Here is a 12,945-nt window from a genome sequence, read left to right on the forward strand (position 1 = left end):
TGAATGACTTCGCAAAACAAGATATAGACATTACGGCAATTAAAAAAGACGACACAATGCAGTTGTTTGCTAGCGATCATTAGTGTAACTAGAGACTATTCTTTTATACTTTGTTTTTCGCTGCGATTTTTGTTTCTTTTCCTTGTAAAATGAACAAAATTTAAACTGTTACAGTCGTGTCATTGTTGCCAGGGAGCTTTGTCAAGCTGCTGTTGTGCAGCTTTTTCTCCTACCCCCCTTTTTTGCCATGTATATTTTATTTTGGTGAAAATAAGAGATAATTGATTGATTGATTAATTGATTGACTGAAGCAACTCTTTATGGCTGAGAAAGGGCAGGAACTAGGGTTTCTTGACAGCCCACATAAGGTGAACAAGGGGTAGCCTCAGGGTGCTTTGCCAGCATTTCCACGAGAAGACTCGCTTTCTTCTGGGTGAACCATTCATCACTGGCAGGGGTTAAACAGGTCCTTTGCCCTGAGGAGGATGTTTCAGTGGAGATAGTGAGAGTGATGTGGGAGAGAGAGAGAGGAAGGGAGAGAGAGATAGAGGGAGAGAGGGGGACGGAGGGAAAGAGAGAGAGACAGAGACAGGGAGAGATGCAGAGAGAGAAAGACAGAGAGAGGGGAAGGGAGAGAGAGATAGAGGGAGAGAGGGGGACGGAGGGAAAGAAAGAGAGAGTGAGACGGAGAGATGCAGAGAGAGAGACAGAGATAGAGGGAGAGAGGGGGACGGAGGGAAAGAGAGAGAGACAGGGAGAGATGCAGAGAGAGAGAGACAGAGAGAGGGGAAGGGAGAGAGAGATAGAGGGAGAGAGGGGGACGGAGGGAAAGAAAGAGAGAGTGAGCCGGAGAGATGCAGAGAGAGATACAGAGATAGAGGGAGAGAGGAGGACGGAGGGAAAGAGAGAGAGACAGACAGGGAGAGATGCAGAGAGAGAGAGACAGAGAGAGGGGAAGGGAGAGAGAGATAGAGGGAGAGAGGGGGACGGAGGGAAAGAGAGAGTGAGACGGAGAGATGCAGAGAGAGAGACAGAGATAGAGGGAGAGAGGGGGACGGAGGGAAAGAGAGAGAGACAGAGACAGGGAGAGATGCAGAGAGAGAGACAGAGAGAGGGGAAGGGAGAGAGAGATAGAGGGAGAGAGGGGGACGGAGGGAAAGAAAGAGAGAGTGAGATGGAGAGATGCAGAGAGAGAGACAGAGATAGAGGGAGAGAGGGGGACGGAGGGAAAGAGATTGAGACAGGGAGAGATGCAGAGAGAGAGAGACAGAGAGAGGGGAAGGGAGAGAGAGATAGAGGGAGAGAGGGGGACGGAGGGAAAGAACGAGAGAGTGAGACAGAGAGAAATGCAGAGAGAGAGAGACAGAGAGAGGGGAAGGGAGAGAGAGATAGAGGGAGAGAGGGGGGACGGAGGGAAAGAAAGAGAGAGTGAGACGGAGAGATGCAGAGAGAGAGACAGAGATAGAGGGAGAGAGGGGGACGGAGGGAAAGAGAGAGAGAGTGAGACGGAGAGATGCAGAGAGAGAGACAGAGATAGAGGGAGAGAGGGGGACGGAGGGAAAGAGAGAGAGACAGAGACAGGGAGAGATGCAGAGAGAGAGAGACAGAGAGAGGGGAAGGGAGAGAGAGATAGAGGGAGAGAGGGGGACGGAGGGAAAGAAAGAGAGAGTGAGACGGAGAGATGCAGAGAGAGAGACAGAGATAGAGGGAGAGAGGGGGACGGAGGGAAAGAGAGAGAGACAGAGACAGGGAGAGATGCAGAGAGAGAGAGACAGAGAGAGGGGAAGGGAGAGAGAGATAGAGGGAGAGAGGGGGACGGAGGGAAAGAAAGAGAGAGTGAGACGGAGAGATGCAGAGAGAGAGACAGAGATAGAGGGAGAGAGGGGGACGGAGGGAAAGAAAGAGAGAGTGAGACAGGGAGAAATGCAGAGAGAGAGAGACAGAGAGAGGGGAAGGGAGAGAGAGATAGAGGGAGAGAGGGGGACGGAGGGAAAGAAAGAGAGAGTGAGACGGAGAGATGCAGAGAGAGAGACAGAGATAGAGGGAGAGAGGGGGACGGAGGGAAAGAGAGAGAGACAGACAGGGAGAGATGCAGAGAGAGAGAGACAGAGAGAGGGGAAGGGAGAGAGATAGAGGGAGAGAGGGGGACGGAGGGAAAGAAAGAGAGTGAGACGGAGAGATGCAGAGAGAGAGACAGAGATAGAGGGAGAGAGGGGGAAGGAGGGAAAGAAAGAGAGAGAGTGAGACAGGGAGAAATGCAGAGAGAGAGAGACAGAGAGAGGGGAAGGGAGAGAGAGATAGAGGGAGAGAGGGGGACGGAGGGAAAGAGAGAGTGAGACGGAGAGATGCAGAGAGAGAGACAGAGATAGAGGGAGAGAGGGGGACGGAGGGAAAGAGAGAGAGACAGAGACAGGGAGAGATGCAGAGAGAGAGAGACAGAGAGAGGGGAAGGGAGAGAGAGATAGAGGGAGAGAGGGGGACCGAGGGAAAGAGAGAGTGAGACGGAGAGATGCAGAGAGAGAGACAGAGATAGAGGGAGAGAGGGGGGCGGAGGGAAAGAGAGAGAGACAGAGACAGGGAGAGATGCAGAGAGAGAGAGACAGAGAGAGGGGAAGGGAGAGAGAGATAGAGGGAGAGAGGGGGACGGAGGGAAAGAAAGAGAGTGAGATGGAGAGATGCAGAGAGAGAGACAGAGATAGAGGGAGAGAGGGGGACGGAGGGAAAGAGAGAGAGACAGAGACAGGGAGAGATGCTGAGAGAGAGAGACAGAGAGAGGGGAAGGGAGAGAGAGATAGAGGGAGAGAGGGGGACGGAGGGAAAGAAAGAGAGAGTGAGACGGAGAGATGCAGAGAGAGAGACAGAGATAGAGGGAGAGAGGGGGACGGAGGGAAAGAGAGAGAGACAGAGACAGGGAGAGATGCAGAGAGAGAGCGGGACCAGCGCCGTACATTCCAAAGGGAGTTTTCATTGGGTGCCGCCTGATGGCGCTATGACTTCACGTCAAGCATGGAGGAAATTTACCACAAACGGAGGAAATTTGGTACTCGCTTGATTGCGGCATCCGTAACATGCTCATAATTACTCATGTAGCTAGCCTTAGTACATATCTCGGAGATACGTTTTTAAGAACTGTGCATTCACTAGACGTGCTTTTTTCAGCTTCAAACGAAGTGTCGTGGTTGAGTCTCCCGAAAATACATGAGGGCTGGTCACGCGTCAATATATACAAAGATTTTTGTAAGAGTTGCACTCATAATTGTGTGTACCCGATGGGCTACCAGGATGGAAAATTTGAGGTTGTTGAGAGAATTTTAAACCTGACAAGGCCTGCCAAGAAGATCTGGCAGGTTTCTGATATCCAGATTTGGTGAATGTCCCTGTAGTTTTTGAAGTGTTTCGTTGAAGTATGGCAATAAAGGAAAAAGAAGTGTCAGAGTGGCAGCGTCCCCATCTCGCACGGCAGTGGCTCGGGTTTGATTCCCAGCCAGACCCCAATTTCTTCTGTTATTCTTTTCCTATGATTAACTGCTCCAGCGGACACTTCTGCGGACAGCCTCTGTCTACAACTTCCATCTCAACACTCATGAGCCAAGAAAGGGTTTCGCCTTAAAACCACTTCTCTAAAAAAGCAAATGATAACGCAGCAGTAATTCTGCTGCGTCAAAGCCTGCTCGATGTGTGTTCGTGTAGGTGCACACAGCACCTAATGGGTCGCAAGGTGCACTGCAGTCATCAGTGGGAGCCGATTGGCTCGCTAAGAAAGTGACAGCATTCAAGAGCGAGAGGAAGAGCAGAAACAACTTTTATTTTTGGGGCAGAAATAGGGCCTCGTGAAAAGGAGCTGTCACTATACCAGGGCTCCTTGATGGTCTGCCAAGTTTGAATAACACTTAGCATTCCAGGAGGAAGGTGCGAAAACAGCAAGAAGCAATGGCAGTGATACAAGTGGCTTGCCTGATTCATGAAACCTCTCCTTCATTTTTAGTTCCCTGGGTTGGATCGGGTAAGGTTACATCGATGCTCACCATCGATGTTCGGAGTGCGGCGCCTATACATCACCCTTTCGTAGAAACACAGTTCACGCTGCAGCGGTATTCCGGAAGGCAGTATTAGACACTTTTAGCATAACGTGTACAGTGTTAGCATTATCGGTACCGGAGTACCGGAAGCCTGTGTGCAGCCAATGCGCATGCACAAATTGCCTTAACAGCGCCAGATGGCGCCACATACCCGGCAGCTGTGATCGCACCCGCAGTGTCGGAGCCAATCAGTGGACGGGCTCCCGGTACTCCGGTAACGGTAGCGGTAACGCGGTGCACGGTATGCTAAAAGTGTCTATTGTTCTAGCTCCTTGGGCGAAGCACCATTCAATACTTCTGCTGGAGGATGAAGTTGTGCTCGATGTAGAAATTTATTGTCTTCTTTCTCTATACAAGAAGTCAGCGCAGTCTGTGTGTTCAATTAACATGTCTCCTGGTTGTGGCTGTTTCCACACTGAAAGGCGGCGCAGCATGGATGAACCCTTAGGCACACTACTTGGCGTGGCCCAGTACTACCTTGATAGATGCAACAGCAGCTGGCATCGCAGAACACTTCATGACACTCCAGACTGAGTTTCCCAGTTCAGTATAGGCCGAGTGCTGTGCAGCCTGCCATGAAAGGCAGCCGCACGCAGGTCCTCACTCATGTGATGTCCCTTGAGTGCAGAGGCTTTGCAAATAGAGTGGTCGAACTCTGCATTCCGCTTTGCAAACGCGTGTGGCCAGAGGGGCCTTGGGAGCAGGTGATAGCCAGGATGTCACCGGTGCCTGATGCGGACGTGCCGGCGCAGGAGGTCTGACCGGGAGAACGCCTTGCAACACACGTGGCACTTGAAGGCCTTCACGGTGGCGTGGTTGCACATGTGCAGATTCAGGTGGTCTTTGCGCGTGAAGGACGCCGAGCACTGGTCGCATCGGAAGGGCCGCTCGCCCGTGTGCGTGCGCTCGTGGCGAGTCAGGTCGTAGTCGCGCGTGAAGGTCGCCGGGCAGAGGCGACACTGGACAGGCCGCCGCTGTTTCGTACTGGCCTGCGAACAGCGCCGGAAAGAGGGAGCGGAGAGCAGGAAGGTTAGCAGATGATGCGGAGCATGTGCGAGCATTGTATAGTGGCGCTTCTATATGCACACAACTGTCCACAGTTAGGCACAAATTAACGGATGGCTTCGCAATGCACGTTGTGCAACGCAGAATTTAGAAAAAAGAAGGGAAACTTCTTTTTCTAGAAGGAGGCTTTCACCGCATCATGCAACGAGTGACTCTTGCTAGTTATAAACAATCTAATAAGGAAAAAATTTGTCGCCGAGATGTATGGCCCAAGCTGTGGCATTCACCAAAACAATAGTTCTGAAACAGAAATGAGTGGAAAGTAATCATTTTATTGAATATTTCTCAAACCACCACATCTCCCGCCTGTAAAAGTTCCCGCAGTACGAGATATGACGTCATCCTTACCCGACACAAGTTATCACCAGCACAGACCGCACGAAAGGGAACGCGTTTGAAGCGCTTTTTGCTTCGTTGTAGTCGATTTGGTTCGGCGTCTTTGTGTACACGCTTCAAGATTCGCTGCCTGCATCTCGTGATTCAGTCAGAACTAACTGGAAATCCCCATAGCCTCCAGTGATAGCAAACAAAAAAGCAACATTTCGCAGAGACGCGGTAGCAGTAGTGCCATCTCGCGTACGCAACTGAAACGAGCGGGCAGGGATTTCTGAACTGCGCACTGCCAAGTCAGCCTGCCTATGGCGCTGCTGAGGGTAGGGTCAGTGGGTTCCTTGTAGCGGCGGCCATATTTATGAACCGCTTGGCTGCTGCTCGCATTTTCAAGGCACGGATAAATAGGCGCACGTGTTCCGTGCGTGGTCGGCTACCTTCCACTTTTAATGTGGGGATGCCATTCTTCCGATCCATCGCTTATCAATTCTTTACTGAAAGGGTTGTGCACTGATGTGACAATCGTACTGCAACTTCAACTGTTGAGAGTGAAGAGCACCTTAGGTCCTTTACGTATCGAAGGGGCGGCAGGCACCTCTTGAGTCGCCTCCATGCTTGTGTTGGCACTGGGCTGGTGGCAGGGCTCTGGCTCCCCGCCACTGGAGCACTCCACCTTTGGCACGACAAGCTGGGTATGCAATGCATTCTGACCTGCAAACAAAACCGAAATTTCTTGGAACTCTTACTGCATACTGGCACTACCTTGCAAGCTCCATTTTCCATTACAAACAAAAAATGCTTAACCTGTGCTGCTCCTGATTCGACGCTAAAGGCATGCAGTCAGTGGTCATTCCCCTCCATTTAAGTATCAAAGTTCTTAGTAAAAATTAATTTCAAGGTTATTTCTGACTACGCTGATGTTTGTCCAGCAGCGAAAAGGTACTTTTGTTCAGAGGAAAATTTGATTTAAAAAGGAAAACTCTCCCGTCACTTGATTAAAACTTCTGATGTGAAGACTGAAAGAGGCTCCGTGATCGCTAACAGGAAATGGATCGGCAGGGCAGCTTAGGCTCAGGGACTCCACCACACAAAGCTGTCTTGACGTGAACGAGCTTGCTTACAAAAATAGCTAGTGGTGCAAATACGTGATTTTTGTTGTATGACAGATTTTTTCACTCACAAAAGCTACATTTTCTGTGAATGTAGAGTATTTTTCATTATAATTTAGTAACCTGTCGATGCAGAACAACTTCAGTTTTTCCACAGTGTTCATTTAAGCCCTACTGCACCATTAGATATATCAGAAGAAAACTGCAGACATGGTGAGCACATAGTGCAAATGAATTTTCTTCTCGGCACTACTGAGATCAATTTCGTATCATGAAGCCAAATTACCTATGATATTTTTTTCATTACCAGGTGCATTGCTTAACCAAATCCAACAGCACTCTCCCAAGATTTTTTTTTACTGTTGTTTTTAACCTCCACATGACAACAGGAAGATTTCCCACATGACAATAGGAAGTTTCACAGTTTCTGAAAGCTGATATATTAAGTGACCTAAACGAACAAAATTATGATATTTTGTGTAGTTTTGTGTCGGAATCATTATATGTGCTGACCTTGATCAGAATTTATACTGAAGTAAGTACCACACATTGAGATACTTTATGGACAAGCACAAGAAAGTGATATATGTTATTACGTATTAGATGTCAAAGAGAATTAAACAACTGAGGATGCCCAAAAGCTTTTTTTTCAGTTGACATCAGCTTGCAGAGAATCTACAAAGCTCGCAACCCCTCATCAGACCGCTGAAAAAATATAGATTGTCAGCTTTAATCAAAATATATTTTCAAAAGTTTGGATGTACCCATGAGCATGCACAAAAAATTTATACCCATAGGTCTAACGGTTTTTTTTTCTATGACCTTTCTCCATGCTCTGTGCCTTCAGAAACATGCAATGCCTTACAATGTGCATTTAAATATGTGTGCAGCACAATCTTAATATAATATTAATATATAAATTAAAATCACAAATAATTTCATGGTGAAGTGTAAAAGATTCAGGGGTAATTTGGCTGCCAATAGCAGGAAGCCGATTTTGATAAAAAAAAAACCTCTAGGAAGGCTACTCAGAGCACCCCTATACTGCTATGCAATTCTTGAAAAGACGACTAGGCAGATGTGCCGTGAGTACCCTCACACTTCCAATCGCATTTAGGCTGGAGAACTGGAGCATCATTTTTAAGAACAGCCGTAAAAGACAGATGGGCATTAAGATGGACGCAAGTCTAACTATGACATATGTGTGATTCCACAAGTTCTGCCTTGCAAAAGACTGCAAGAAAATGAACCACTACTGTTCCAGACGTGCTTTTTCTCCTCGCCATTGCCAACACTTGCACGGACACTACAGCGAACACACGTCGAAACTACAGTGAACACACGTTTGAAAGCAAAAGAAGACTCTGAACACAACAAAAGCCACCTGACGCATATTGCAGTTCAACGCAATAAGAAGTCTGCAAGTGTACACATGAAGCACTCAGTACAGTAGCTGCTGAAATGCATACCTGCAGACTGCCCATTTACTCTGTGAGCTACACAGAAGAAACACGGCCTCTTTTCCTACGCAGCAGACTACAGTCCCAGATTGCATAATTAATTTTCTATGAAAACATGATGTAATGCCAATACCCGTCATTTAAGACATATTTATAACAGAACTGCTAAATTTCAATGTTGAATTAAAGAAAACAATTTTCTTGATTAGAAAGAATCTGCTTGGCACCATCTTATTATAAGCTTCCATAGAAGGCGCCACCTACACCAGCAACAGAGTGAAGGTACCATGGAGAGAACAATGCATCAGGTAGCGAGGGATACTTCGTATGGACAAACTATATGGCACAATGATGTAGTTACAGATGTTCACCCCTGTCACCATCATCATCATCAGCCTGACTACACCCACTGCAGGGCAAAGACCTCTTCCATGTCTCTCCAATTAACCCTGTCCCTCGCCAGTTGCAGCCACCGTATTCCTGCAAATTTCTTAACCTCATCCGCCCACCTAACTTTCTGCCGCCCCCTGCTAGGCTTGCCTTCTCTTGGAATCCACTCCGTTACCGTTAAGGACCAGTGGTTATCTTGCCTTCACATTACATGTCCTGCCCAAGCCCACTTCTTCCTCTTGATTTCGACTAGAATGTCATTAACCCGCGTTTGTTCCCTCACCCACTCCGCCCGCTTCCGACCTATTAGCGTTACACCTATCATTTTTCTTTCCATAACTCGCTGCATTGTCCTTAACTTAAGCTGAACCCTCTTTGTTAGCCTCCACGTTTCTGCCCCATAGGTGAGTACCGGTAAGATACAGCTGTTGTATACTTTTCTCTTGAGGAATGTTGGTAAACTGCCATTCATGACATGAGCGAACCTGCCATATGCGCTCCACCCCATTCTTATTCTTCTAGTTATTTCCCTCTCATGATCCGGATCAGCTGTCACTACCTGCCCTAAACAGACACAATATGTGGTAGACATACGCAGAGCGGGCTTATAAAGAAATGGGTGGCATTTCTCTTAACTGTGATCTAACCGAGCTCTGTAATGAGAACGCAAAGTTGGGTCTGCAAAGATATGGATATGTAAGCACAGAACGCGTTCCTTTCTTTATAAACAAGAGGGTAAAAGTATAAAAAAACTGGCTACATGAACACTAACAGATGCTATTTTTATTCTCCCATATGTCATATCTACTTTCATAAGATCTCAAATCTATTTTCAAAGTGAAAAAGAAATGGTGTGCATTCATCACATGCGTAATATTTTAGCAAAAGCTTGTATGTGCCAACCAATTAAGAGGAGTGCTCAGTAAACACCAGAGGCATGCATTAGCTTAATTTTATAATACTCAGCCTTGAAGACGACAACCAGCTGTGAACTTATCCCGTCATACACTGATTTTTTCACTAACTACACTGGCTCTTCTGAACACGTACGAATTTTAGTAACGCTGGTAGGGCCGCCCTGCATTTCAATTTCAATTCATTTTTTTTATTTGCGTTCTCGGTTTTCAAGGGGAGGCTGAGGCTAAAGGCTCTCTGCAGCCTGACAAAGGTCCCAGCCTCCCTGTGTACAGTCTGACACAGTATTTAATGCATTTAATACATTCCTAAGCCATTTGGTCTCACTGGCATTGCCAGTTGATTTGAAGGCACACATATAGTGAGGAACACATATTCATGATGCAGTGAATAAGTGGAAGAGCAGATAAAATGACACTAGTGCAACAACTCGATCAATGGTTCCAGCAAGGGTTGTGGACTCCATTGACGCATTGTCTGGGCCACACTGTCTCCCACCTTTACACAAGGGAAAAGGACAGAGCAATGAAATGTCCCCTGCATCGCCGATTCAAAATACTAAATACAATGTATCCATCGTAAAGTCTTCTTCCCACTACTTAGACAGCTCCGACAAAAGCTGTCTATTAATTAATTAATTATTAATTAATAACTATTAATTAATGAATAACATAAACCTCTTAAAGGGCACAGATACGTACGAGTAGAGCACTACAGTTGGAAGTGATCAAGTTGCTTGTGTTTTGCTTCAAGATAAAGCAACCATGCTCTCAAGACTGAACTTTTCCAAACCGCAAGCCGTTTTTTTTAACCTGTACTACACGCATTAAACGCATCTAACTGTGGAGCCAAAGACAGTTTGAAAAGAATTCTGGCACTGTTCGAAATCAGCACTGCTCGGATACCGTGCAAGAGAAGAGCAACAAATACAAATGCAGTTGTCATTCAGTGTTTCCAGAAGGTGACAGCAAATCACTGTCCACTACCTGAAATAAAAAGAGAACAAGAGTATTAGGCAGTGCAATGCAAGTGGAATCAGCAAAAAAAAAAGATGCAGCATTTTCTCACATAACAATCTCTGCATCCAATGCAGTGCCTTCTGTTCCATTCTGCTATACTCCGTTTCATACATAGCAGGCAATGCTGCGGAGGTTGCTGAAGTAGTGTGTCCGCGAAACCATATTACTCCGCCACGCATCATTCGTTCTTCTCGAAACTCTGGTCATTGTTTGGACGAATACAAAGAGCGGTATAAAAAGATGTGGTAGCATTAAAAATCATGGTCGAAGCTGTGAGGCGCTCAGTGTTTGGGTTCTCTGGGCATAATTTTCATGGAGTGTGAACTACTTTTTGGGCGCAGATTTAGTAGAAGCGATTCGCCCTACCAACCGCATATCACACCACCACGTGTACTTTTTGCTTCTCGAAATCTCGAAGAGTCGCAGGATGAAAATGTGGCAAGAGGTAAAACAAAGTCCAGGAGGTGCCAGTCACGGCACTTAAGATTTGTCGCTCTGAAATATGCTTGTGTTCACTTTGGTTGTATGACGAACTACTTTTTGCGTGCGGACTTAGCCTGCACGAACAGGTGCGCTAGCTTTGGCAGCGTTGCCTGCTCTGTATGAAACGGAGTATAGGCACCATCTTGTTACAAGCTTTCATAGGTGGCGCCACCTACAACAGCGTTTTCATTTACGGCTGCCCCATGCTGTATTTGCTGTAGTGCATGGTGAGCACTCAAGCACTAGTGAAGTCATATTCACTTTCAAAATGAATTCACCTTTTCTCAAAAAAAAAAAACTATGGAAATTAAACAGCGTGCATCATCACATACAAGACAAGAACAGAAAGCTGGGTGAGTTGGTTGTTATCCATTTTTTAACAGCGCGAAAAAGATGACAACATATACACACACAACAACACGAGTGCTGACTTTCAACTGAAGATTTATTATCACAAACGATGTTTATACATAATCCCACCAAAGACACACAAAAACCTACTTATCCTATCTTAATCTTCCAGCAATGACTTCTCAAGAAAGGCAAATTCACGGTTAATAAAAGACAATGACAGTTCTGCGACACACCCGGAAGCCCCCTTATCAATGTGATACGCTTCTACCAATTCTCTTACCGTCTGATCTTCGTGTTTGAAAATTACAGACATCTCTTGAAGCAAAGGAGTGCAGGCGTGTTCACGTTGTCTGCGATGGAGAGCTAAATTTGATCTGCCTGCTTTATCCAACGAATTAAAATGTGCACATGTCTGCACACCTTTGCTTCAAGAGATGTCTATAATTTTCAAACACAAAGATCAGACAGCAAGAGAATTAGTAGAAGCGTATCACATTGATAAGGGGGATTCCGCGTGTGTCGCAATACCATCGCTATCATTGATTAACCGTGAATTTGCCTTTCTTGAGAAGTCGTTGCCGGAAGATTAAGATAGGATAAGTAGGTTTTTGTGTGTCTTTTGGCGGGATTATGTATGAATGTTGTTTGTGATAATAAATCTTCAGTTGAAAGTCAGCGCTCATGTTGTTGTGTGTGTAAACGTCATCGTCTTTTTCGCGCTGTTAAAAAATGGACATATATAACATATTAGCAAAAGTTTGTCAGTGGGTAAACAAAATGGGAGGAGTCTCATTATGCAAGCAAACACTATAGACACAAAATAGCTCAATTTTCTAACACTCAGCCTTGAAGACAACAATGAAAATTTGTCACTGGACGTGAAGAAAAGAAGAACAAAGTCAGGCCCACAAATGCCGCTGAGGGCTTGAAAAGCAGTGCCCTGCAAGCAGCCAAGATTAATTACAAGTTGGTGCTGCATCATAGAAAACAGCATCACTCTGCACTCACTGGGATGACTAAAACAATAAACAATGCAGCCAAAAAACATCAGGCAGTGGTTAATGATTAGCATGGCTATGCTCATGGGAGTGCTTAGAAAGAAGTGCTCCCTCCTTTGGAATTTGCTGTAACTTGAGGCATTCCCCTAAACACGCTGGACTAAATGCTGCGGCGTATCTCAAGAAAACAGACATTAGGTTATACAAGAGGCACATTTAGCAGACATACACCAAGAGAATGCAAGCGTAGCAGGGGGCAGCAGAAAGTTGGGTGCGTGGATGAGATTAAGCAGTTTGGGGGTGTACGGTGGCCGCAACTGGCAAAGGACAGGGTTAATTGGAGAGACATGGGAGAGGCCTTTGCCCTGCAGTGGGCATAGTTGAGCTGATGATGATTATGGTGATGATGATGACACCTGTGCTGCAAAAAAAAAAAGAAAGGGTGAATAGGTAATAAGTTCAAAAAGCATGGCAATGTACAAATCGGGCACCGCCAACTAATGAAAAAACAACTTCCAGAAATATCAGGAACTAGCTAAGTGCGCATGACTGTGAGCCTTCCCCGTTCCCTAGTTATGGCTATAGATAGTTTGCACAAACTTTGTAACGGCTACCATCTTGGGGACCAGAGAGCGGAGTGCAAGCCTGGGCATTTTGCTAATCTGTTTGTCATCAACCAGTTCCTGTATGTGCTTGTACTCCTGTCTTTTAGCGTGTGAGAATGTAGCATCTTGTTTGACAAG

The 12,945-nt window shown here is 46.2% G+C and overlaps 1 protein-coding gene across 8 annotated transcripts in view; it reads right to left on the bottom strand.

Annotated features, from left to right (window-relative positions):
- Positions 1-4,034: 4,034 nt before the first annotated feature.
- Positions 4,035-12,945, bottom strand: part of LOC149337546 (uncharacterized) — an 85,313-nt gene continuing 76,402 nt past the window's right edge. For all 8 annotated transcript variants that reach the window (XM_089553455.1, XM_089553461.1, XM_089553458.1 and 5 more), the window contains 2 exons: positions 6,034-6,185; positions 4,035-5,068 (listed from right to left, as the gene is read on the bottom strand). In XM_089553455.1, coding sequence (XP_089409581.1) covers positions 4,799-5,068; positions 6,034-6,185 — 422 coding nt within the window. In that variant the 3' untranslated portion in view covers positions 4,035-4,798. The remainder of the gene's footprint in view (positions 5,069-6,033; positions 6,186-12,945) is intronic.

This window comes from Amblyomma mixtum, chromosome 7 (assembly GCF_055824585.1).
Source record: "Amblyomma mixtum isolate Tamu chromosome 7, ASM5582458v1, whole genome shotgun sequence".
Classification (NCBI taxonomy): domain Eukaryota; kingdom Metazoa; phylum Arthropoda; class Arachnida; order Ixodida; family Ixodidae; genus Amblyomma; species Amblyomma mixtum.